The sequence below is a fragment of the Nilaparvata lugens genome, chromosome X (genome assembly GCF_014356525.2).
Source record: "Nilaparvata lugens isolate BPH chromosome X, ASM1435652v1, whole genome shotgun sequence".
Classification (NCBI taxonomy): Eukaryota; Metazoa; Arthropoda; class Insecta; order Hemiptera; family Delphacidae; genus Nilaparvata; species Nilaparvata lugens.
This window is the reverse complement of record NC_052518.1, coordinates 13,554,080-13,582,051: the sequence shown is the minus strand read 5'-3', so window position 1 is coordinate 13,582,051 and position 27,972 is coordinate 13,554,080. Positions and strand designations below refer to the sequence as shown.

General features: G+C 35.7%; 2 protein-coding genes and 1 long non-coding RNA gene across 5 annotated transcripts in view; 1 reads left to right on the top strand and 2 right to left on the bottom strand.

Moving 5' to 3' along the window:
• The window catches only part of LOC111061260 (mediator of RNA polymerase II transcription subunit 15), an 86,458-nt gene extending 79,114 nt beyond the window's left edge, over positions 1–7,344 (bottom strand). For all 3 annotated transcript variants that reach the window (XM_039442458.1, XM_039442459.1, XM_022348958.2), the window contains exon 1: positions 6,967–7,344. In XM_039442458.1, the coding sequence (XP_039298392.1) occupies positions 6,967–7,285 (319 nt within the window). In that variant the 5' untranslated portion in view covers positions 7,286–7,344. The remainder of the gene's footprint in view (positions 1–6,966) is intronic.
• Positions 34–27,018, top strand: LOC120354780. Its single transcript, XR_005573161.1, has 3 exons — positions 34–105; positions 25,361–25,433; positions 26,905–27,018. It is a non-coding gene; the product is annotated as an uncharacterized LOC120354780 (long non-coding RNA).
• On the bottom strand, positions 9,409–22,320 carry LOC111061268 (vitellogenin-1). The gene is given in 10 exon segments (XM_022348968.2): positions 9,409–10,095; positions 10,205–10,674; positions 11,210–11,675; positions 11,769–13,030; positions 13,270–13,567; positions 14,123–15,122; positions 15,445–17,029; positions 17,032–17,415; positions 20,686–20,712; positions 22,190–22,320. Coding segments are annotated over 10 exon segments (6,129 nt in total). The 5' UTR covers positions 22,224–22,320; the 3' UTR covers positions 9,409–9,492.
• Positions 27,019–27,972: the final 954 nt, after the last annotated feature.

The window sequence follows — 27,972 nt, the reverse complement described above, 5'->3', positions numbered from 1 at the left end:
CTATTGCTCTATTCTAGAGGAGCATTTCTACAGCGAGCCTCGCGTGATACGACATCCTTCGAAGTTCGAAATCGTCAACAATCATAAAGTGCTGCTACAAATTTTGTAAGTATAAAAGAACTATTCTTGAACTTTGTCTCTAAAAACTCAACTACAATAAAAAAAACTCTCCAAAATATCCCATAGGTGGTTTTGCAAGATCTCGCAGGCTACAGTCCCAATCTAAATTCATAATTCAAGCCGTTTTTTATTTTCACACAGGTTCAGCTCCCTTTCCAACTTATTTCGCCTTTCTTACAAAATAAAATAACATTATCTGCAATGCTTTCAAACAATACTACAGTAAGTTACTTCCATCTTCTTAAAAGCTATAATTATTTTACTACAAATGTGCCCACCCCCTGAATTTTGACAAATTTTATTTGTGATTTCCATCAAGTACTGCATTGCTTCCTAAGTAAGCTTACTGCATTTGAACAAAACGGTAGCGCACAGCATCTAATATCGTTAATAGGATAATACTCAATGCGCTCTAATCCACTACTGTGCTTTTCTTGTACGATTCAGCAATCTTGATTGAATAAAGCACTACCTAAACGATCGCGTCATGGCGCATTGAAGTGGCTTCACTCAACACTTGACTTCGATCTTAACAACAAGCTTCCATCTAAAGAGACCGTATTTGTATTACTTGGCTTACGTACTGTACAGTTGACAGATTTTTGCAAGCTTTACAGCTGTTTGAACTTTATTTTGCTGATCTATTACAATAGCCTGACGGAATACAGAATAAAACCAAATCAATCCGACAAGACAGGTACCGTACCTAATAAAAATGTTTAAGCATTTTATATTATAGACTATCTTTGGAACATTAATATTGATCAATGCCCGGCAGAGGTAAGATCTTGTCAAAGTTCATAATTCTACATACATGGATCTAGCCGTAAACCACTCGTTAACGCCACACCTCCAAGTGGGCACCTGCTATGCGCATATCCCGTGAGGTGAGATACGCGTCCCTCTACCCAACGGCACTGCTAAGTCGGTAGGCAAGTATCATGGAGGAGTTTAGCCTGCATTGAGTGGAATCACCACTATACAGTTCCGGCGGTACGTGGTCCAGGCAAAGCCCGGACGTATCCTCTAACTCGTCTACAGACCAGGAAAAATACTTGTTCCCAATTGTCTCCACGGTGGGCGCTTGCACGTCCACCACACAAGCGCCCAAAAGGGGACGCGAGCGCTTCGGAAAGAAGGACCAGTGAGAGGACTTTTCGACATACTATGATGCTACTTCCAGAGACGGATGCGTTACCCGATTCCCACAGTCTGGGTCCTCGGGAGTTTCCCCTCCGTCTGGGTCCCCGGGGCTACCCTGGTTCCTATATTCTGGTCTCTCACTGGCTCACCCCGAAACTCCACCGGATTCTTCACTGTGCCCAGCTACTCTCAGAGACTCGGTCAAACCATGAAAGTCCAATAGTTTGGAGCCTTCACCCAGCCGTACTGCTTTAAGCCAGGCTAATTCCAGGGACGGAGTCACACAGTCATCACGTGTAATCACTCTGGTTGGCAGTTTTCCTTTCACCATGAGAGCTAATAGATATGCGATAAAATTATATAAGACATACATTTTAGATCTATTCATTCTTGGAACGATGAGATCAAATTCGGTAATCAAATTCAAAACACAGTCATCACGTGTACTATGGTTCCCCCTGGTTGGCATGCTCCCTTCACCATGAGAACAAGCGCCAGCGGCTTGTGGATCCAGTACTTCCTGAGACGGGGGCGAGGAACGAACTCTGAAGGAGCTCAGCCTTTTTACATATTACATACTAGTGATAAGACCGGTTACGTCCACCTAGCGATCGCCACCGGATGAATGGTTCTATTTAGGAAGATCAATGAGAGGAATAGAGCACGCTATCAATGGAAAGTATTATGGGCTAACTATGTAAGCAATTTAAAATGGAAAGCATTAATTTAGGATCATGTTCTCATGAACAAGGTGCTTATGTTCAAAATTTTATCTTTGGTGAACAATTAATTAATCGCCGATTTTAACTTCTGAAGGCGGACGAATATTTTCAATTTTTTGATCTCAGTAAAATCTTATATTTATTTATCCAACAATGATAAAACACATAATCATAAAATGATTGGAAGTGGAAAAACAGGCTTTTAGCCTTTATCATTCCATTCCTGAATTTTGATAACAAATAAGTCCATAGTTATATCAATAATTAAATTAGTATTTGTATTGTTATTTATACATTCTGATTACTATTTTCATGTTTCATTTTCTTGTGTGAAGAAGTTTTCTCACTTCATTTTATTGTAGCCTAATATCTTCTACTTAATTTTAATTATTCGATTTGTCCGCTACATGGACAACATTTTTACTGTCGCTAGATGGACTAACATCGCTTAGACTTGTGGTCTTCATTCTAATCTTAATTAAAGGGACAATGCGTTCATAATGTTTGAGCTTGCGGGCCGCATTTATCCAAAAAAGCAAGTACACTCTCGTATCCATAATGAAATGCAGATGACTCCAATATAGTACTATGAAATTTATATTACACAGCTTCTAAATTACAATTTTAGTAAAACGTTAGTTTACTATTAATTTTTGTTTTGAATATGAATTGAATTTTTCTTAATGTTATGTTAAGGGAGCATATTTGAGTTTTTACCTGTTGCTTCCATTAAAAAATTGTGAATAAATAAACTCCTTTAGATACCGATCAACACCAAACATTCCAAGAAAGCACGTATTGACTTTGGTCTTAATTGGTAGCCAACTGAGGAACACTCTATTCAACTTCAAATGAAGTATCTTATTACAATATTATATGCTTATATTTCTCGACGTTTTCTTCATATTATGCAAATTAAAATTGAAAAATAAAACTAATCTGGCTCTCGGAATATCACTGCAGCATTCACAAAATTGAACCTATTAGTAAAATAGCTAGACCCCTAAAAAAGGCGGGATGCATGTGTGCTTTGAAGAACTCTGGCTTAGACATAATAATTGTTTGAACGTAATGAATATAGCATGAAACACATTTTTGACTCAGCAATGCTAATTAGACCGAAATTATGTCTTAAGAATACTTCTTACGAATTGTATCTTTTTTAAGGCCTTTTGTATAAACTTCGAAAATCATACTGAATATTATATAGAATCGAATGTGTATTTGAACAATACATTGGACTTGGGGATTGTGAATGATTAAATCAAGCACACATAACCCGGCCCTCAAATTATTATCCTAGTATTATGTGTGCTCTGATTCCAACAAAGGATACGATGAATATGATGATCATCCTCGAATATTTATTCCAAGATGATAATAAACACATATAGTACACATGCGTATTGTGTAGATATTTGTATGTACACTCTAATCCACAAGGAATTTAATGTGCAAGTAATGTGACAATTAGTAAGAAGTAACTCCCCTTTTCTCAATGATGGCGTGTTTCAATTGAACCAGAGTGGCTGGTTCAATTGATGGCTTATGAAAAATCAGGGAAAATTGAATCCGGATTTATTATTTCATTTGTAGTGCATTAGAAAGACTCTGAATTCCCTATGGGGATCTTTCCCTCGGGTTTTTTGGTGCTACAAGACATCTGAAATTCAAGTGAAGTAAATCATAAAATTCTCGCCTGAAATTGACAAATCGGGAAGTTGACTGATTCTTCGAGGTAACCAATCGTAACCAATACTGTACAATCCTAACCAAATAATTAATGAGTATTATTAAACGAAAATCCAAATTAAATGCTGTAAATCACCTCGAAGACTTCTGCTTCTGCAAATATTGTCAACAGGGTAAACAGCTAGACTGAAATTCATAAAAAATTGCAATATCTCAGTAATTTCCATCTTAACCAAATTATTGTGAACATAAGAATGTAAGATTTGGGACATAAGAATCTGAATTTGAAAATTTAATGGGAACCACCCTACTCTATAAAAATTTAATGGGAACCACCCTACTCTATAAAAATTTGGGATAAATCTTAAATAATAGCCAACTAAACTCCTGTATAATATTAAAAACTCTAATGCTATAAACTCTCTGATTGATTCAATGATTGATTACTTCTATTTATGTGATTATTTTTATTTAAATAATATAGTTTAAATCTTGGTTTTTACCTGTGCCAATATTTCAAACAGTACATTCTCATGATCTAAAATGGCATGTTTCTGAATCAATCATTTGTCACTTCAATAAAATTTATGGAAGAATATTTCATGCCAAAATATCGGTTCTATTGAAATTGCATCCTACTTTCAGACTTCACTTGCAATAATTCTATTTGGATGAATGAAATCGAGCATATTTTAAGGTTTGCAATCCATACTGAAAACTGTAAACATAGAGTGAATAAAATTTCTCATAATTTAAACAACCTTTATAAGACTGGCCCAGGCTGGTCTAGTTGTTAGGTGCGTTACAAACGTCAGTCTGTTAGGATCGCCTGGTTCGTGGTTGTCTGTATAAAAATCTAAGTGCCGGTTGCACAAAGGTTGAATTTTAACCGTGATTAATTCCACGAGAACCTATCAGAGAAGCCGTCTTATCAGAAAGGCCTTCTCTGATTGGTTCTCGTCAAATTAATCACGGTTAAAATTTAATAGGCTTTTGTGCAACCGGGCCTAAGGTTTTTCTTTAATTTTGCATCAATAGTTAAAATATTTAAAGGCCATGTTTTGTAATTTTATGGCTAATAAATGAATATGAATGAATGTGTAATGACCAGTTTCAATTGTAGATCTGCTAACATTATCCCTAGTTTGACAACTTGCATATCGATGAATTTTAATCTGGCATTCAGCTGTAAACCTCTTGGAGTTTTTATATTTGCATTAACTTTATTTTAGTAATTCCATTCCTCATCAAAATTGCAGACACTTTTTTAATGTTCATCATTAATTTCAGGTTGGAATGGAGGCTATTATATATTTTGTAACTGCAAGTTATCATTTATAAATCAATAATAATGATTTCTAGTAAAAAAATCAATTTATGAATAACCAGTGTTATAATCAGTGTCTCATAGATGGCTATTGGGATGATTTTTTTCTTCAATTTCAGTCGAAGCCTGGTAACTATTTGTGATTTTTGAAATGGATATAAAACTCTTTCATATGTTTTGGATGTGTATAGATTGGTTGTATGAAGTCACAATAACTGGAATAGCTTCGATTGGTTTCATGAACCTCTCATAACATTTGTTTTAATCAACTTGCAAATTTTAAGACTTTTTCTCCTGAAATTTTGATAATCTGTAGTCATACATTCTTGTCAAAAAGTTGATTCGTCTGTTGAGATATATAAATATCGGTAACGTATTTTAAAAAATATAAATGTTTAATGGGCCAATTTAGCCCTATATCATGATTGAAAGAATTTTGGGGCTTCAATGCCAGTTTTAAATAATGTTTTTCTGTAGTAATATTGTTGAAATTTATTTGTCAAAATCTAGGATTTCTTGCAAAATGAAAAAAATGCTAATTTAACACATAGGACTTAGTTTTTAATAATAATAATAATAATAATATTCAATTATAATTCAATTTTATTTTTAAGAATCATTATATTCATTAGGGTGAGGGTATTCCAATGCCTATGAAATATTTATCACCATGCTCATGAAAAATGGTGTTTCTGTAAACTGGCTCAGCTAACAGCTTCCTTGAGATACTTGTTCAATGTTAGAAGTAGAGGAACAATAAGTTTTGTAATTACCTTTTGACAGTATTGATAATAGGTTTCATAGTGGGACTTTTCATTTTTCTAGGAGAAAGTTCGATATTCACTTTCTGGAGCAATTTTTATCTATAAAACGAGGGATTTATTTCTTTTCTGCAATAAAAGCTAAAACTAGAATAATTTCTTCCATTGTTCCAACGATTGTGTTGAAAATTTGGATCAATTCATCCGCAGGTGTTTTTTGCTTCAAAAGTTTAATTTTCTTAGTCCATGGATGTGATTATTATTACATAGGTTTTTATGATATCAATATTGAATGGTGATCATAACATAAAGAAGGAAGGTCTTCGTACATCATTTTGATGATCTACGATGAGAATTTCTTGATTAGTCTAAAACATGACTAGACATATCAATCCCTGTCAATTAGCTTCCTAACTTGTTGAGTTGGTGCTTTATTACTTGAAAAATCAGTAATTGACGGATATAATTTATCACACTTATGGATTTGTGGGTGTTTACTATTTTATACCAATACTCGGTTGCTAGTTTGCTAGATGCTTCTGCTCATTGAATAGTTTGTTCTATAACACTATTTCTACCTGTCCAGGAGAGAAATTCTACCACTGAATAACCTTTTCGTCCGCGCTGCATAGTAGTCACGTCTCATTGATTTATAGGTACAATTAAAACTGCTTTAGATTAAGAAATAATAGTTATCTCCTGTCTCCCAGTAGTAGAGAGTTTGTCAACATGTATAGTGACAAACTATAGATCAATTAATTTTTATTATAATATCAAGTGTGACATCTGACATAATTTTTACGATTAAAAGGTTCAAACTATTGGAGCTGTGAAAGAGAAACCCATCCCACACGGTTCTATAGGCTTGCGCTTAGAGGTTCACTCCAAACGCCTACGATCTCTGCCATATTCCTTCTCACACATCAATAAATTGCATTCGCACATTGCATGGATAATCTTCTTATAATGAACTATGATTGATTTCTGGCAGTTTTGACACGTTTTTTGCTTTGAAAAAGTGGGAAATTATGCATTGCTATTGTATTTTTATTTATTTAAAAGTTGAGATTGACGACAATGGTTGGCGAAAGAACAACACTCTCAACCCAAATCTCTTCTTCTCCCGACTATTATAAGATGGCTGTCGATAATATTTCAATGTGTTTAGAATTAATAATATAATGGTGGTTGAGTGACTCACCAGGAACGGCCTGTCGCTTAGGGGGAAAGCCAGGTTGACTTTGAAACCTGGGCTGATGTTGGGGTTGCTGATGCTGGAATTGGTGTGCCTGTGGATGAGGTTGGGGCTGATGGTGTGGTTGAAATCGAGGACCCTGTCCCTGGCCCTGATTGTGAAGAGGTCTGATAACCTGGCCACAGGATCCAGGACCAACACCAGGACCAGCGGACGTTGGTCCCTGACTTCTATACTGCATTTGATTAGGATATCCTCCAGGTCCCTGTTGTTCCTCACCCTCCCCGATTAGGGTGTTCATGATCTTGCTGGCGAAACTGAACATGTCTGTTAGGTGGATATCACTCAACGAGCGGCACTAAGCTAACGTCTCGCATCTCCTCTCTCGACTGTCATCTGGATTCTGGAGCGAAGCGGGCGCAACCAAACCCCCCGGTGGTGCGATCGATACTTTCACCCTACTACTAGGGCGCTAGTCGCGCCGCGCCCTTTCCACGCATGGGCTCCAATCATTGCGCCGATTCACCACAATCATTCGCTCACTCACCGCATCACCCAACACATCTAATCTCAACCATAATCAGACCAATCATTCCCGTCTAATAGAAATTGCGGCAATCTACTACGTGGAAGCTGCTAATAGTTCGTTCCACTAAAGTAATATGATCTCACTTTATTGGAACAATAAATACGTTCAAAAATCAATGTAAAAATTAATTCCAGTTGAAACAAGAATACTGTCAGTTTACTTCATACTGTCAAATAAAAATTCCATTAATTTGCTACGTGGTAACTGCTAATGATTTGTGCATTCAAATCGTCGAAATAAATATGATGTATCAATTACTTATTCCAGTTGAATAAAGAATAATTTTTGTGAACTATCATTTCATTACAGTGATTTGATGTAAATGAATCTGTGTCCCCCTAGATACAGACAGATAGTCTTTGTTGGGGATTCCAATTTATTGCTCTCTAATGTTTGTTTTTTAATAATCATCTTCATTTGTATTTGAAATAATATGCTTTCTCGCATTAAATTTTCGAAGATGGGTTATACCCACCAAAAACTATAGGTTCATTCATCTCTTGTGGAATAATTTTTTTATTTGATGTCAAGTTGTCAAGATGTCAGTTTGTCAAGTTGACAACACGTCAGGTTTTCAGTACTAAGTTTTCAGTCTGTCAAGTTTTCAGTCTGCGTTAAATTGCTTGAGTAGTTATCTATCTATCAAAAAAGAATAGTCTTTTACATGTATGGGATAGGAAATACACGAATGACGCATCTTCACACGTCTGAACTGATCAACTTGAAATTTAGCATAAAAATTTTAGCCCAATTTACCGAGGAGGGTTATAAGCCTATTTCCAGTTTGTCAATAGTATTCGTTTTCAGTTCGTTTTACTTTGCTTGAAAGTGGTCGTAGATATAATAGCGTATTCAACGGTTTTATCTTCTTATTCTTCTTCTTCTATATCTATAACATATAATATAATGAAGAAATTGGTTTATATAATTGTTTAACTTGAAATTTTGCATAAAAATTCTAAATTTTGGCCTAGAAAAGAGGATGAAGGTTATAAGCATTTTTAATTTTTTCATCAATTAATTATAATTTTTATTTTTAAAACAAATTATTCATTCTGTGATACAAATTTTACGTGAGATAAAAACCCAATCAAATCGTTTTTCTATTGTAAATTATTACAGTTATTAATGCTTCCAATATCAGCATGAAACTGTAAAACTAAATTCAATCTATTTGTGATTTAAACAAACCCTTGCCGAGCACGTTATCTTTAAAAAAGTATATTCTTAGATTGAAATAATGAAGAGGTCTTATTGAAAAGTGGTAGAACATGTAAACAAGACCGATAACTTATTACAATCGTATCTCATTTTATTCATTTTACCGTTACTAGGCAACATGCACATAATGATTTGTAAAGAAATAACAATCATTATGGAAGTAAGTATCTACAATCTTATCCATTTTAAGTTATCATAGTAATTCTATGAAGAAATTGGCAATCTGCTTACTGAATAGGTGGTTGATTCAAAGCCAATTTTGGGATTTTAAATTGAATTGGATTCCTTGCCGAAAATCGCAAAAGATGGATAATATAGTACCGTATTAAATATTTTAGTATTCAGACAGACCTCTTATATCCTAAAGAGTTCTTTGTCAGCATATATGAGAAGTGAAGAAACTATTTTTTGGGCTCTCAACCATATAGGAGGGCTTATTGAGAGACATGACTGTGTTAGAGATGCTCATCAGTATGTTGCAACTAATAGTAATTATCTTGAAATTCACTAGTTTGCATTATAATTCATTTCATTCAAAGCATTTTAATCGAACATTATTATTATTATACTGATTTGCTCTCAGACATTTTTATCCACACGATTGTGTGTGAATGAGGTTATTGAAAAAAAACAGAGTATAGTTTTCAATATGCTGAATTTATTAAACTAACTAATTACATGATGTTATTTACTATTTACAAATCAATCAGTTGAAGAAGATATTAGTTGTCTCTGACACATCTCTGTGGAATGTTCTTCATGAATGTGGCATTATGCTGCTTCTGTTCAAGCTTGACATATCCACCTTGGAAGATCTGATTGATCCAAAATTGGGCATTCTTGCCGTGACTCATACAGACGTAGTCAACCTCTTTCTCAGATGATCCAGCTGGGGAGAAGCCTTTCTGGCACTTGGGGACTGGGCGAATACTGATGCAGACTTGGTCACCATTGTTCTTGACGTCCTGGATAAGCTTGGTTGGGTTTGCGAGTCTCTCTGAACTGTTGTTGTTGCTCCTGTTGTTCTTGTTGTTGTTCCTGTTGTTGTTCCTGTTGCTGCTGCTGCTGCTGCTGCTGCTTCTGTCATAGTCGTTGGAAGTAATAACATTAGCAAAGATGTGACGGCGCCTGAAGCAAGTCATCTGGTCAGCCTGCCTCTTGAGCTGTTCAACGTTGCTGTTGCTGCTGCCTGGCAGAGCATAGGTGGCTGCAAACAGTCTAGCCTCCCTCATAATGCACTTGTTGGGTGTGGTGAAGTCAGTGTACTTGTCACCAGAGTAGGTACCGCAGAGACCACGCACCTCACCTCTGTGGTAGCTGTCAGCCTGCAAAGCATCAATCATCATTAATATTATCATCAATGACTAGCATTAGCCTAGCATTATTGCAATGAGTGATGTTGCAAGTTGCAACCAGTGTGAAATAGATACTTACATCAATGATGAAGTTGGCACCATCGTGGTAGACAGCAATGCCATGGGATGAAGACTGAACCTGCACCTCTCCATTGTCTGTGACAGAGATCTCAACGAGGGTCTCACCATCAAAGTCATCGAAACTGGCCATTCTGTTGTTGGCAATCTGCACCTTGTTTCCATTGACCTGGACATTGGCATTGGGGCTGTTGTCACTTGACTCGGAGCCAGAGGGGTTGATGTCAATGACATTCTCTCCCAACAGCATCTTGACAGCCTTGCGCTGAGATCCAGCATTCTTGGCCAAGACAACAACCTTCTTGTACTTGTAGAAGCTGTTGGACTGGCTGTTGCTGGCACTGTATCTTCCAGAGTTGTCGTTGTAGTTCTTTGGAGTGGAGGCAAACATCACATGCCAGCCTTCAAGGTCAGCTGAGTAGGTCTTGTTGTCGAATGTGCTGATGGAGTTCTTGCTGACAGAACATGTTGCTGCAAATAATAGAAACAAATGTTGTTATATCACACTGCTAATTGTTGGTGTAGCAAATAAATATCTACAAATGGAACTTGATGATAAATTTCAATAACTATTCAAATGCTAATTAATGAATATTTTCATTGAACGAAAATTATATAAATCACCCCTGAGGCTTCTGCTACTGCAAATATTGACAAAACAGGGTTGAATTCTAGATTGGAAATTCGATTAGAGTCACTATCCAAAGATTATTTGCTAGCCCGGAAATTGATCCGGGCACCTCCTAATTGCTTATCCTAATTGAATTACAGCATTCAGTTTGAATTTTCGTCCAATAATAATTATAAATTGAAGAAATATGTTATCAGGAACATCAAAAGTGTTGAAAAACTAGTAATTTATAATAATGGCAGGAATTTTCAAGATAATTAGAATTAAAATATTAATAAAATTACTTCCTGACAGTAGTTTATCTTTAGAACTGTTAGAAATTCATGAATTGAAACTGATGGACAAGGTAAATGTTGTTTATAAGTGTAAACTCACGGTAATCATAGTTCTCATTGTAGGACATGAGCTCAAGTGAGTTGAGTGATGGATGGAAGATCACCAGAGGTCTGAGAGCATGGTGTACTTCAACATTCTTGACATTGGCAGAGAAGAATGGAGTGTTGATTGAAGCATTGAAGTAACGGAGGTTGTAGTTGAACCTGGCATTGAGATCAATCTTGCCAGAAGGATTGCTGTTCTGGCTGAACATGTTTTCACTGTGGTATGGGTAGGCAGCTTGAGCCAGAGCTGAGTAGATGCTGTAGGTGACATTCTTGAAGACACTTGATACTCTATCATACTTGACAGAGACTTCGTAGTTGTTGAGCATGTTGGCGACCTTGGTGGCATTCTGACAAGCATATTCAAGAGCCTGGCCCTTCTCCATCAACTGGAAGCATTTCTTGGCCATTGGACGGCTCTTTGTATACTCCTGGAATTCCTGGGTCTGTGACAACTTGGCCTGAAATGAATTAATTCACATATCAATTCAATTGAAAAAAAAAACATCAATAGGTGTGAGAATGTGCATCAATGCTTGATAAGTGCTACTTACATCAGCATGGATGTGTCCTCCAGCATTGCATTGTGCTCCAAAGGCAATGTCAGCACTGATGCGGGAAGTAGGGTTTGCCTTGAGGGCATCATGGAAGTTCATGAGTGGCACATTGGGGAAGTTACTGGCAGCTGCAGCACACACCTGGGCCTTGGAGTCAGAGTTAGCTGGGTTCATTGATGCAAAGAACAGCATACGAGCGTTTGGAGAAGCATCACTGTTGGCCATTGCTACAGTGGCTACATACTGGGCATTGGATTGACCATGGCTGTCTTGGAATCTAGCAGACACATCAACAACCATAGCATCAGCACCTGAGATGCCAGCAGCAGCCTTGCGCAGGAACTCATTCTGTCTGGAACGACTGTTGGCAGCAGTGGAAGATGGCTGAGCATCAGAGTAGTCTGCTCTGTTGTTATTGTTGTTGTTGCTGCTGTTGCTGTCATGTCCACTGTGGGAGTTATTGTTGTCATCAGAGTTGTCAGCATAGGAGAAAGTAAATTTGGCAACCTGAGAGGTGCTCTGCCTTGGATTGAAGGCAACAGTAATGTTGTTGGAGTTGATGGAGCCTTGAGCCCAGGGAGATGTCATTGCAGACTGGAAATCAAACTTGCTAACTTCATTGTAGAGGCTGGCAAAGTCTCCAAAGCCATTCTCACTCCAGTAGTTGGCCTCAAATGCGAATCCAGTGCTCTCCTTGCCAAAGTTCATCTGGATCTGTTTAGCTTTGCCAACATGCACTCTCTCAGTGCCATCCTCCTGCAGAGCTGGGTTGAAGTTGAGGATGTTTGACTTGGTGGTGTAGAGCACTGAGCTGTACTGGAACACATTCTGCTTGTCTTCCTTGTTGAGTGGCTGCACTGTGAATTCGACCTCATTGTTTTCCAAGTCAATGTTTGCCTCTGTCTGAACAGCCAAATAGCACTGCATGTTCTTCTCAACACTGGCATAGTACTCATGGTGGTTGAATGGAGCAACCATACCAAATTTGCTGTTGAACTGCATTGAGTAGACTGCTTCGATGTCAGCTGTGATGTTGATGTATTGAGGAATGTTGACGAAGTTGCTGTTGCCATTGGCCAAGTCTGGGTGAGAGTTGACCTTGGTCTCTCCACCTACATACACCATGGTGGGTACACTGGTGGCATAGACAAAAGGCAGACCCATTGGGGTGGGGAAGGCTACTTTCATTGTGTTCTTGCTGTAGAACTGAGTCAGGTTGAATGAGGTGTGCTTCAGTTTCTGTGCTGCTTCCTTGAAAACTGTAAAGTTGAAAGAAAACAATGAATTAGTTCAAAGTAATAAATATTAGGGAGTTGTGTGCTTATATTGTATAATAGTTTATATTTCTCTCCATTATGAGTTGAAAAAGGTATTCTCCTGAATTCTTGTTCTCAATACGAAGATATCAATTGATCACTAATTGAAAATTACTGTAATGTGGATTATTATCTTTTCAGAAACTCAATACTCTCTAGTTTGAGTTTAATAATGTACTTACTGGATGGGATCTTCTCAATGGTGTGGTTGTTGATGGCAAAAGCACGCTTTCCTCCCAGCATGGTGAGGAAGACGTTCCCTTCCAGCTGTTCAGCCTGGTCCTTCTGGATGTTGAGGGCCTTGAGAACATTCTCAGCTGTCCATTCGTTGTTTGAGTTCCTGTTGTTATGATTGTCTTCATTGTCATGAGATCCAGACTTGTTGTTTCTGCGGTTGTTGCTGTTGTTGTTGTTGTTGTTCTTGAATTGGGTGTTCACAAGCTCCAAAAGGTCATTGACACTGGAGAACATAGCAGAGTGCTGCAAGAAGAAACAAGAGAGACTTATAGAATACAGTTGAAATAAGTTAGTTATGATTTCAAGCATCTGTATTGTTAATGTGAATGCTTTTAATGATTGTTTTGAAGGTCCAATTAGTTCCAAGACTCAGCATTTCAAAGTGCTAAAAAAGAAATAATCCATGATAGGATAATCTGTTACTGAAAGCTCTAGTTCCTATAAAACCAGTTGAGACTAAGATCAAATTCTCCCAAATTTCAATATTTCCATGCTAACCAGTATGATTGGATTCATTTAATTTCCATTGCTTTCAATGCAGAGTTGTCAATTTAAATCCAGTCATATGTGCTTGCATGAAATTTTGCTCATTTTTGTAATACAGATACTTTGTTCAAGTCCCAACTTGTTCTATACAGAGTATCTGTAGTTTACTGGTGCAAATGTGTCTTTCTGCTGTTTTTGGTACTATCACTTTCAAAGATTTTATTTAATATTCAATTCTCATACAAGATGGCTAGTCAATGATTTAAAGAGTACTGAAAACTAAGTAGGAAGTAGTATGTATTATACACTTACATGGAACACTTGGTGCTTGTATCCTCCATCATTGGCCATGAAGTTGACAAACACACTGCTCGGAATAATACTGTCAACACTGCCAATGGAACTGAATTGGCTTTCATAGCTCTTGTCGATGTTGTCAATGACAAATGAGCTGAGGAAGTTCTTGGACAGGGAGCTTCCATACTCATTGGGGTTGAGCATGTCAACAGCTGCCTGAGCATTCCTTGCCAATTCAATGGAGTTGGGATTCTGATCCATACGAGCAGCACTCTTGATGAAGGATTGAGTAGCTGAGATGACTTCCTTGCTTTGCTCCCAGTGGGTCTGCTGGGCCATCCTCTGTAGCATGGCTGCAGATGGGTTAGCATTGGCCAAAAGGTGTAGGGCAGCCACTCTGAGTTCGGCGGCTTCTCCTGGGTTCTTGTAGATTCTGTAGAGCACAGCACGGGCAGTGGTTGGGTGGACACGGGTCATCTGGTAGAGGCTGGCAACCATCAAGAGGCGCTGGAAGCGTGATGCTGATTTCTTTCCTTCCAGGTAGGGCTCAAAGGTCTTCAATAGTCTTGGGTGTGCAGTGTTTCCAAGAGCTTGGATGTAGACAATGATTTTCTGGCTATCACCCTTTTCAAAGGCACTCTTGAGTTTCTCTTCCAAGTAGGGCATGTATTCCTGATGCAGGGATTGATCATGCTTGGATGTCAAGTGACCAAAGCTGTGAACTCCAAAGCGCATGTGTTTGGTGTCTGAGTCAACTTGAGCTTTCCTCAGGATTTCAGAGAATCCAAGGATGATGGTGGAGTTGAGGTACTTCTGGTTCTGCACATTTGATGAGGTGGCAAATTGGAAGAAAGTCTTGATGTACTGGTCAGTTGGCAGTCTGGCGGTTCTTGGCAGAACAGCAACAAGTTCAGCTGCCTTCTCATTCCTCACATCACCCTTCTCAACCCAGTTCTTGATGGCTTCCAATGCTGGTCCAGTTCCAGCATTAGCTGTAGCATGCTTGAATGCTTCCCTGTTGAAAGAATAACACATCAACTCATTGCTCTTATTTAATTAGCAGTATTATTATTTTAGTCATTGGAATATGATAAATTATCCCTAAATTGATCAAGTTTATTCATACCATGTATGATCATTAGTAATTCCTCTTATAGAGTATGCTATATATTATGATTTTGAGAAGATAATAAACATTTCACATTTTAATCAAGATCATTAAATCAATGTATAATCATTAGAGACTCACATAACAGACTATGGGAGGGAATATGAGAATTTTGAAATAAGAAATGTTTTGTTTTTCATATATCAGATTGTGCAGATATGGGACTTACCAACTCTGGAGTTTCTTGGCATCAGCAGAACTCTTGCCATTGGCATTGTTCCTGTCAATGAAAAGTCTCTGCTTGACTTCCTGGATCTGCTTGGCTGACATGGTCTGAATCATCCTGGTGAGAATGGTGAAGGAGGTGAGTGTGTTCTGTCCTGGAATGGCACTGGGTCTCTGGACCTGGGCGCCAATCCTCATGGCTACCTTTTGGACTTCATTGACAATGTCGACCTGCTTGTCAGCCTGAATTGAGTTGCCTCTTACTCCAACAAAGTGGGGCAAGAAAGGTGTTCTTGGTGCATCATTCATGCCAGGCTTCTGCTGCCAGTTCTCTTCGCTGCTGTCAAGATCAGAGGATGAGGACGAAGAGGATGAAGATGAGGACGAGGAGGAGGAGCTTGAACTGGAACTGCTTGAGCTTGATGATGAGTCATCATTGTCATTGTTGTTCCTGTTCTTGTTGTTGTTGTCATTGTTGTTCCAGTTCTTGTTGTCATTGTTGTTCCAGTTCTTGTTATTGTTATTGTTATTGTTGTTCCAGTTCTTGTTGTTGTTCTGGTTTTCATTGCTCTCTTCAGAGGAGTCATTGTTGTTGTTGTTGTTGTTTCTGTTCTGGTTCCTGTTTTGGTTGTTGTCATCATCATTCTCATTGTTGTAGTTCCTCAGAATACTCCTGCGTGACCTGGACTTGGTCTTCTGCTGGCTCCTCCAGTAAGCATCATCATTATTGTTTTCATTGGAGTTATCCTGGTTGTTGTCATTGTCATTATGGTTGTTCCTGTTGTTGTTGTTGTTCTTCTTCTGGTTCTTGTTGTTCCAGTTCTTGTTGTTGTTGTTCTTCTTACTATTCTTGTTGTTCTCCTCTGAGCTGCTCGATGATGATGATGAGCTAGATGAAGAGGAGGAGGATGATGAAGAAGAGTCACTGCTAGATGAGCTTGAGCTGCTGTCATCTTCATTATCAGCCTGCTGCCTGGTGTAGTGGCTAGATCTTTGGTTGCTCTCACTGTTTGATGCTGGGTTGAACTCATAAACCAGATCGTTGATTTTCTGTGGGTTCTGGACTGACTGAGGAGAGCCAGAAGAGGCATGTGACACGGAGACAAGGGTGGCATTCATGAGTGTGCCAACTACTCCCTTCTGCTGGTTGTAGCCGAATGGACTGATGGCAATCTCATTCTGAGTGACCGATGAGTGGATGGTGAAACTTTCTATTTCTCCAGCAATAATCATATGGCCCATTGCGGCACGGCTGACAAGGTTGCCCATCTGGTTGCTGGCTGGCTCAAAGTTGGTTTCCTGAGTGAATCCAAAGTGGTAGGTGACTGGGTTATCACAGTTGCTAAAGTTCCTTGACTTGACCACCTGAATGAGACGGCTGTGGCTCTGGCCCTGGCCCTGGCCCTGGCCCTGCTGCTTAACTGCAAGTGGTGCAATCTCTGGGTGCTGTTGCACAACTCTCATTGGCAGCTCATCAACATCGTAGTGGGTCTCACACTTGCCGGTGACAGAGTCCTCCATAACCTTGAACGAGCCACTCACCTGCTGGCCATTGGGCACAATGTTGCGCCTAGACTTGATGGCATTCTGGCCATCACATCGACCTGGAACAGGCTGACGAATCCCTTGATCATGTTCAGTTCCCAGGTGGGTGTGTTCCTGTTGACCTGCAGACTACGCACTGCTCCCTGCTTGTAGTTGACTTGAAAGACTTGGTTTGCTTGCGACAGGGGCAACTGCTTGTACTGCAGCTCATTGCTGCGTAACTCTTGTTGCCAGCCTCCACTTAGGTTCTGGTGCACATCGGCGTACTCGGCCTTGGAGATCTTGAACACAGCCTGGTTCTCATTCTTCGCCTCAACTTCCAATTCTGCTCTCAGGTGCATGCCCACGTACTGGTTTGATCCTGACTGGTGCATGGCTGACAGTGATCTGCCTTGCACATGGTAGCGGTACTGCTGGTTGCTGTTCCATGCTGCAATACAATCAATACAATACCTTGCAACTTACAATCATCAATCAATAGTGTTCACACTTCCACATTTAAATTCAAAATTAAGTCCAATTAAGTAAAACAAATTATCTTCACAATAATCACAATCCATCAACTAGTTTGACATCTCCCTCACACTCAATATCTTCAATTAGTAAATAGGCTATCATCTGTAGCCTTTCCTTTTGATCCTTTTGATTATTTGAGTCAATACGATGTCAAATCTTTTCCATTCGTTTTTGCTATTCTTTTCCACCTAGTTGTTTTTTATTGTGAACAGTTTTCTAGCCAGGAGTTTCTAAATTGGATAGAATATGCCCCATAAAGTTAACTAGTAATTTTTTATATAAAGAATGTAGCCTGTACAATACAAGATCTTTAAATTAGATTAAATTCTACTATTCTTTGAAACACCATAAAAGTTTAACAAGTATCGATAATTAAGCTGGAATATTTATAACTGCATAAATTGTTTATTATAAAATGTAGAAATCTACAAAGAGGAGTTCTAGTGGTGAATAAAAAATTATTATTCTTAGACTGAATCATTTTGTGAATGTTTGATCAAATATGTCAAATTCCATGAGTGGTTGAAATATATAAGGATTGAATATTACGGCTTCAATCCACCACAAATAGGCCCATTCTTTTAAAGATTAGGTGTATTTTGTATATCTAAATATCAGATAATAGTATCTCATCATTCCAATGCTACTAAGCTTCTGAATATTCCAATTTACTTAATAATATTCAGGTCAATAATAAATCACTCTTCAATTTAAAACAATAATAAACTTCACATCCTAATACATTTTTATTCTATAAAATTTTGCTAGCAGAAATAATGAAAATTGATGATCAAATATACATAGTAGATCATAGATACATAGGTGTGAAAATCTTTGTTACCAAATTTTGTGGGATAAAAAATTTCACTGAAAAATTCATCATCATGTGTGAAATTAAGGTTTTCTGAAATCCTGAAAAAAACTGAAAGCCAATCTAGTTGAACGAGGTAGGTTTCAATACCTAATCTCTCTCAATCCCTATGATATATTTCAAATCGTGTTATATATTTCACATTATACATGATAGAAGGTATCGAGGAACCATATTTCTGCGTTTGACGTTAGTTTAAAATTACCAGTTTCTTAAACATTTGAACCTGATGCTATTTTACGATTTGCAAAATAATTAATAAAGGTTAATTGATTTATAACTTTAAACTAACTGAGAAATACGGTTTTCAAATCTTCTTAAAATGTTCAGTTCAAATAGGCACTATTAGAGATGACTAAATTAATCTGATTTATCTCAAAGCTTCCTAGGATTCCAGCAAGTCTTATTTCACTCAGGGTAGGCTACTAATTTTCAAGTTTTTCATTGTTTCTGTTAGAGAATAGAAAGAGGCTAATCAGTTCAGAATTCACCTGAAACACTAGCTAAATCACGCTATATAGATTGGAGGATCAGGGGCCCGTCCATTAAAGCCTTGTCATAGAGGGCCTGTGTTACAGGACTTGGAAAATAAAAAGTACAATTCCTGTAATATCTGTTCCTTAAAAATATTCTATAATACTAAATACACCTGTAAAATTTCCCCTTTATTAGTGAATCTTGGTATTTCAAGTGAGTAACCCGGGCTAGAGAAAGTTCGTTGATATTATGCCAGCTATTCTATTGAAAGCATTGGAAAGTCAAGAGAAGTATTTCAAGTTGCTTTGAGCTATTAATTGCATTTTATTGATACAGTCTACAAATAATTATATTTTCTTTACCTCCAGAACTGCTTTTTGTCCATTTTTAAAATTTACATTAACAAATCTATGCAATAATAAATATTTCACCCGAATTATCGATACTTGTAAAACTGTTATAGTGCTTATAAGGATAATAAAACTTTATCGAAATCACAGGTCACACTCTTTATGAAATAAATAACTGTATAACTCTTCAAAAATGTCCCTGTTATACAGGAAAATAGCCTGTATATTTTTTATAAAATTTCATGGAACAGATAATTGTAATTTAAATTAATAATACACGGAATTTACCTTTAATACAGGCCCTGCAAGTTCTATGAAATAGGCCTCTGGTGGGAATCAGAAAACATACTATATCGTTAGGTTCTTGTGAATTTGAAAAATGGTATTATCCGGCTAATTTTAATGTAAGGCGCAGATAATAATCAAAAGTTAGAGAAATCCTCGAGTCGATTGAAAAATAGAAGTGAATCAAATTGGAAGGTGTGAATATTACTGCAAACAATAAAACAATACTTTCTTACTTTCGTAAATGATCCATTAAAACATTGACTAGAGGTTGGACGTTTAACAATATTTCTCCAAAAGAACAAGTTGTTATTCACCCTTTGGAATCCTCAAGGCTGCGCAAAGGCTAAATATAAACTTTTTACTCGTGATATATTTCAAAGTTTTTTATTTGTATATCATCAAGGTATCAAAATGAAAAAGTTTTCTCAGGAAAACATTTTTTTTCTGGTCTTAACTTTTTGAGATATGAGTGCCTAAAGTTTAAATTTTTGGGACAGAACATTTCAAATTCGGTAAGAGATAAATCCATGAGATTTAGAAGATATATTCTTCATGGTATTGTTGATCTAGTAAAACCAAAATTTTCTGAAAATATCAATTTTTAAGATAGTAATTCAATTTACTAAAAATAACCAAAAATAACTTTTAGTTGAGTTATTTTTGGTAAATTAAATAACTTTGCCAAAAATTCATATGTTTAGAAAATTTTTGTTTTACTAGATCGACAATACCATGAAGAATACATCCTCTGAATCTCATGAATTTATATCGTACCGAATTTGAAATGTTCTGTCCCAAAAATTCAAACTTAAATCGCTCATATCTCAGAAAGTAATGATCGGAAAAAAATGTTTTCCTGAGAAAACTTTTTCATTTTGATAGCTTGATGATATAGAAATCGAAAAACTTAGAAAAATATCACGAGTAGAAAGTTCATTTTTAGCCTTTGCACAACCTTAATCACTAACATTCCATCTCAAACATTGAATCACAAATATCTGTCTAAATTGTAATCAAAAAGTAAAACCGAGATTTATTGGACAATGAAAGATGCATCTGATTGCAAGCGTATTATTCCATGAAACTTGTTTATTATATTCTAGTAATGTAAGCCTAATATGGCCTAATACTAATACTGGATTAGTATTCCAAACAGTAAATATTGGATAAAAGTAATATTTATAAAGTAGTTACTCACGTCCGCTGGCAGAAACTCCGGAAACCGCTGTAACAAGAAACAACAATTAGAATTCAATAATTTGCAAGGAACTTCATAAATAAATATGCGATATTAAAATAGGTAATAATAAGGTTCAAAACCAGGAATGTGAACTTAGCCTATTTACTACTGAACAGACATATAATTTTTATTTCATTGCTACTAGTTTAGAAATCCTTCCGAAAAACGTGATGGATAGAAATATCACCTCATGGAATATGTTGTCAAGTTACCAAATAAGAATGTTTTAGCTAATCCTTATATAATTAGAATTTCTTGATTTAAGCTGAATAATTGAACTTCATCAGAGATCAATCGATAAATAGAAATATGCAAATCGCATGGAATTGTGTTTCGAATACAAAAATTACTCAATTATTTATATAATTTTGGTATCACCTCCATTAGAACTTCGTCTGAGTCTATAAAAATAGCATGAAGTTATTCCTAATAAATTCAAAATTCCAATTAAAGATATGCACGTGTCTAGTGTCATCTCTATCAGAGTAAAAATAATATAATTAAATAAAATGATATATTATCTCCAATAATATACTATCTTTCAATGATGGATAATAAGAAATGATCAATCTTTGCTAATGAAAAGAAGTGAATCTACATTCAATTGCTTATGAATTGGTGTTGCGTTTTTGGTTATGATTTTGTAAATATTTGTTAACAAGTTGATTTATAAAGTCTGTAGAACGCATATTGATGTTTTAGAACTTTTCCATAATTGAGAAAATTTATTATAGATTGAGAAATAGATTATTATCTGCCAGCCGGCGTGGTATAGTGGTCTGGAATTTGCTACTTCAGACCGCTACGCTTTGCCTGATTGTGGGTTCGAATCCGGCCGTTAGGAATGGACGTTTGATCAACTCATCTATGACCCTCGCACTAATTCATACTGTCATTCATAGGAAGTTATCATGAGCATTTTCATGCCCTTTATATGTACATGCTATTTTGTATATTTTTGGAAATAAATACATCATTTCCCACGCACAAGTAAAACGCTTCAATAAAATCTCAAATCGCAAATCGTTCTCAATAAAAAATATATTTAATTCCACTATATTGACAATTTCTATTACAGAATTCATGTTGAAACCAATTAATCTTCAGTTGTACTGGTGAAGCAGAAGAATAATTATTATTTGTATAACTTGAAAAGTCAACTATTTAACTGTCACAAACTTTTAATCTATCATAACCTCTTAGAATAGGCATACGATGTGTATCCAGATTCAATTTTAAAGTTTTCCATGAATTTGTGTAGCGAGTCTACTTCTGTTAATTTTGTTGTTCAGATATTTGTGTGACATGAAATTTCAACTATATAATTTCATTAGTATGGAATGAATAATAAGATCGTCTTACAGCGGAAATCTTCAAAGTGAATCTAACTCCAATAAGATTTTTTATGAATAGGTGTTAAGATTTTGTTACATTCTAGTAAGGAAAACACAATACTACTTACCGAGAACGGCGACAAGCAGAGTTAGTCCTTGCATGTTGAGTTGAGCTGAGGAGCTGAACTCAAGCAGACGAGTGATGGATGAAGTCGGTTTGGTTGCATTTATACTGGTCAAATATCATGTTTTTGTGGCATGAGTATGACCTCTCACCCGGATTCACATGACGCCCGAAACTGCAATCACTGTCGAGTCAGCTAAAAATTGCATTCATTCATACAACATACTCATTCATATCTTCTCAAGAATGTATTTGCGCTTGACAGAGATTTGACTCTTATCAATCCAATGGTGTAAAATAGATCCTCAATTAAATAGTGTTGAATAGATTTTGAAAATCATGAAACCCCAAATTTGTTATTGGTTTGAATATCCAATAAATATATTTTAAAAACCATGAAATCCCAAATCAATTATGGGTTCAAATTTCCAATGAATATAATTTAAAAATCATGAAATCCCAAGCTAGTTATGGGTTCAAATATAACTTGATATCACAATAGGAAAAAGGTTGAATCATTAGCGCCATAATCCCAATAGTGTTTGTTTGAAAAAGTGCTTTACCGTTCAACATTATTTTATTTATAAACTATTGAACATTTAAATGAACGAGTATAATTTTATTAATGCTAATAACAACCTACAAAAATTCAAATATTTTTTATATATCCTCAAATTACTCAAGATATTCCAAGATAGTGATGGGTTTCATATATCCTATTCTCATGGCATATGAAAATTATGATTCACCCGTTCCACCGATAAAGCAGAGAGGCTATATCATTTCTCATATGAGCTGAAAATTCAAGTATATTGTACAAAAACTGCAGTACCATTGTGATATTGGATATAAAAATACTTTATAACAATTACTAATATAATTTGTGGATCAAACTCTGCTCTGGATTATGGCATTGCACTTGCTATAAAAACCTCGCAAAAATGATACTTAGGATAATAGTTTATTGATTTCTCAAGCTATGATATAAGCTGAAAATTTAAATGCACATCAACACTGAAGCAAAACGTTGAAACGAATCCTATTTCGATGATGGAAATATATTAGAATTTGTCTTCAATGAAAGAATAACACAATAATCTGTCTTTATACTAGTCTACTTTTATAGTTCAATTTCTCTTATAATGTTAACAGTGTGCAGTGCTAAATTAAATAATTCACAATTAAAAGTGCGGTAGGTGGGTTCTTTATTAGACTTATTACTGCAGCTTGTAATCTTCAACTAACAATGATGCTAACGATGAAAATTGAAACCTAAGTTTTATTTCAGTAAAGTCATATGGCTGAATAAAGGTGGATTCTAACATATGAGGATCAGTGAGTATCAGTGACCGGTACAGTGAAAATATAATTAAATAAATAAAATATAATAGCCAGCCCGGCCAAGCAATTATGAATAGTCCCATTAGAATTTACGGGAATAATAGTATCATTTTACTGGACACGTATCACTGATACTGCTGATATGTGGCAATCCGCCTTTGGGCAACAACGGGAAATCAAAAATGTTTTCAAATTTTGCTATTGCCTTAAAAGATCCAGAAAAGAAGAAATGCCTATCACAATGTACACAATGCACAGAAAAAATATAAAGATCCATAGCTGTATGTTATTTTGTTCTGTTAACATTTACTGTCAATTAGTGCATATATTTTTGGATCCCGCTGTAGATACAAAATATGAAATAAAAGCACAATATGTTGACGTAAATGTTTAAGAACTGCAAAATAAAGCCTTTGTAGAAAAGACAAATTAATGTGTTTTTATTCCACCATAAACATATTCTACAAAATCTCTGACTACAGCTTTAGGCCTATATTTATGATGTAAATTCATAAAGTTCATAAAGTTCATGAAGTTCATACCATAGCTGAAAATAATATGCTTTTAATTAAGAAGTGGTTAGATAAGAATACCTTAAGTTTAAATATTGAAAAAACTAATTACATAACTTTCTCTGCAAATAGAGTAGGACAGCCTAACGAGAATCAAGATTTGAGACTCCATTCTCAGTGCAATTTAAACTTGGGTAATTGTGATTGTCCCACCATTAAAAAAGTCAATAATACTAAGTATTTGGGAATTATAATTGATGGAAACCTTAAATGGGATGTTCATATTAAATACATATGTAGAAAAATTAGATATTTATCTTTTAAATTTACCAAGTTAACAGATTTCTTAATAAGAACCACCTGAAAATGATGTATCATGCTCTAGTCGAGTCATTCTGCAGTATGGCATAGTTGTTTGGGGAGGCTGTTTCAACTGTCATATTGCTGAATTATTTGTAGCACAAAAACTGATAATTAAAACTATATTAAGCAAACCCAGGCTCTATCCAACGGATATGGTTTTTAGTGATTTTGAGGTCATGACCATACGTCAACTATACATAAAAACCGTAATTGAGTACTTAATAAAATATAGATCCGATTTTCCTCTCACAATAAACTCTACTCTTAATTATTATAATCTAAGGGCCACTGCTAACAAATATGTAACCTATAACACTAATATTGAATGTATAAGGAGGCAATTAATTTACATAGGTACTAAAATAATAAACCTCATTCCAAATCACTTTCTCATGGACAATAAGATCAGCGGAAAAATTAAACTGGATATAAAAAACTGGACATACAGTAATTTCTTCTTCCATTTTGATAATATATGACTCGAGATTTCTGCTCCAGCATTGTTTTTTCATTTTTCAGTGGACTCGCTTACCTTTATTTTGAGTACCTATTCCTCTGTTTTCTTCCTTTCCCCCATTTCTCCCTTCCTTTTTTTTCCTCATTACTTCTCTTCTCTTCTTTGCCTGCCTATTACATGGGAAACCATAGTTGGCTAGGTACCTTCCTCTCTTTTTTTCTCTTCTCCAACACACCCAAACACTAAGCCCATTGTTTTTTTATATTTGTAACATTTTATTGTGTTTTATTTGTTTCGTAAATCTTTGTAATTTTGTTTTGTCTTGTTTTGTGTGTTTTTAATAAATTGAAATTGAAATTGAAAAAAATTGAAAATTGCATCTCTTCTTGTAAATACATAGTTGAACTTTTGTCTGATACCAATTTATTAGTTTGAAACATGAAATATATTCTTAAATTTTCATCTATAAATGTATTCGTCTCACCGAATTTTCTTTTTTTAGGATACCGGTACCAACTTGAGTTTTGAATTAGTTCGTGGTGCATTGAGGTTGATGTATTGTTTTATAGATAAAGGTGGGTACCGCATTACTAGGAAGTGATTTCCAGTGCTTTTATGTCGCAAACCAAATTGCTAAAAAACGTACCTTACATTTATTAGACATTAAAGTGAATCTGTTTCAAATGAATATCAATGATTGAATGTATAAAGGTGGGTACAGATATATACGCCTCCAACACGCTCCGCACTAGCTCCGCAATCGCTCCGATCATGAACGTTACGGGAGATGTTAGCTCTTCTCGCTTTCCACTCTTGCTCACCGGTCGATCATCAATCGATCTGCTCGAGTGACGTTCGATTGCGGAGCAGAGCGAAAGTCTGTACGTACCTTAAGGATACATTTAATTAGCTGTATTTCTATGCATCAATGTGTGTAAACATACCGTATTGAAAATTAAATTAGCAGAATGAGATTACATTCCATTATATAACTTAATTTATGAACATTGCAATATATGTTTGCTTATACACTGATCTATTACAACTTACATGGTTACTAATTATAACTACGGTATTGTCGATGATACAATTATTTTTTTAATTTACAAAATATGAAATTAAGAATTATTTAACGATTTGAAAATGAAATGCAATTCCAATTATGATAATTAGTACTAATTCCAATTATTTATACTAGTGTATTAGTACATAAATATATTGTTTTTCGTTTAAATTAATTATTGGCTACGTAAGAGAAGTTTGTAAAGAAATGAATTATCAGAGGCTACAAAAATGTTTGAATTTCAATAGGAGACGATTAGTTGAATCTCACCAATTTCCGTGAGTATACTATGAATGATTTGATGATAACCACTCATGACTCATGTCATCCCAAGAACCATTCTATTCTGTCAAATTAAATCTCATTTAATGCTATGACACCTTGTGACATCCACTTATGTTTATTGGAGCAAACATTTGAAGGTCCTTCATCAGTCTGAATATTCATTCAACTGTGTTAATTTTAATTGAGTTTTCATGATTGGGTTTCAGTAGAAATGTGTTTAATATGCTTGTCGCTTCTTCTTCTTCAATCAATGAAAGACGATTCTCTTCATCTTGTTCTCTTGTCATATCATATAATTCTCTCAATAAATTTGTGCAAATTGTATTAAAGATGTTATAAATATATATGGACGTAATAAATTTAAAATATTTGAAATATAAATATAATAATTTAATTGAAATATATTTTCCTTCAGAAAACTCTTATTATTATTTTGAAAATAATCTGTCAGATATCGACTACACAAAGGAATTGCGCTTTCCAACATCCAACTACAAATATTTATTTCTATAATGAAATGCTCATAAGTATTGATTTGGAGAAAATGTCATCACAATTCACAATCATGTTGTAGGTGTCGTGTGGAATGAGTCTCAATGTGAATTAATAGGGAATGGATCATAACAAATAAAATTATTATTTCGATTCTATTTTATAGTTTCGAATATATTTGACATGATATTTATAAATTGTTTCAGCCGATTGCCGATCTGCATGAGCAGAATCGTGTATTCTTGAACGAGCTCATCTCCACATATTGAAATATTGTCATTGAATGGAAAATTCTTCACGTGCTTTTTAAACTTTCAAAGGTATGTTGAAATTAACTCCTTCCGAACTCTTCTACATTTTCTATAGCATTCATGTTGGGTTGCACCATAGAGAAACAATAGCATAAGTAGGTATCCCATGGTATAGGGCGTTTATGTCGCAACTCTTACTGTTATCTCAAGCCGATAGTTCATGTAATTCTTTCCCGTGAAGCTGTGTGACACTGGTAGTCTCTCATATTGTGCCGTTCATACACTCTCACCCCAACATAACAGTAAAATTCGACAGCAATCAACAGTAATCGGCTTGAGATAACAGTAAAAGCTGCTACATAAACGCCCTATACCATGGGATATCTACTGACGCTATTGTTTCTCTATGGTTGCACCAACCTAGACAAATAATCTTGAATAAACTGAAACTAAGGGTCAAAACATAGTGGAGCACGAAGGTAGAGGATAGCGGAGAAGGTAGCTGAGAATGCTGAAAAGTATTAAAATGTATGATAACGTAGTGGAGCGGTGATGGTAGGGTACAAGGTAGAAAGAAGTGGAGACATTTCTAGTAGACACATCTATTATGTTCAACACTCGGCTACCCTCCCTGCTACACTCTACCTTCGCCGCTCCATTATGTTATGACCCTAAGCATAGCACTGATCTTATATTGAAATTATTCTGGATTATTGCAACCCGTCAAAAGTATTGTTTGAAGAATATCAATGCTTGAAAAATAAATCCGGTTCCATTCATCATTAGATATTATTCATTATTAGAAAATATTTTAAAACTAGAACTAAAAGTTACATTTTTAATCAACTTCCTCAATACATCTTGAGATGGGTTGATTCAGACTCTTATTCCCACACAGACATTTTATCATTTTATCATTGATTCGATTGAAAAAAAAACTAGAATCCAGTGACTAATTTTAGGTATAATAGAGAAAAAAGATCAGCTGTATAATCTTATATGTATAAGTACGTAAATAGAAAT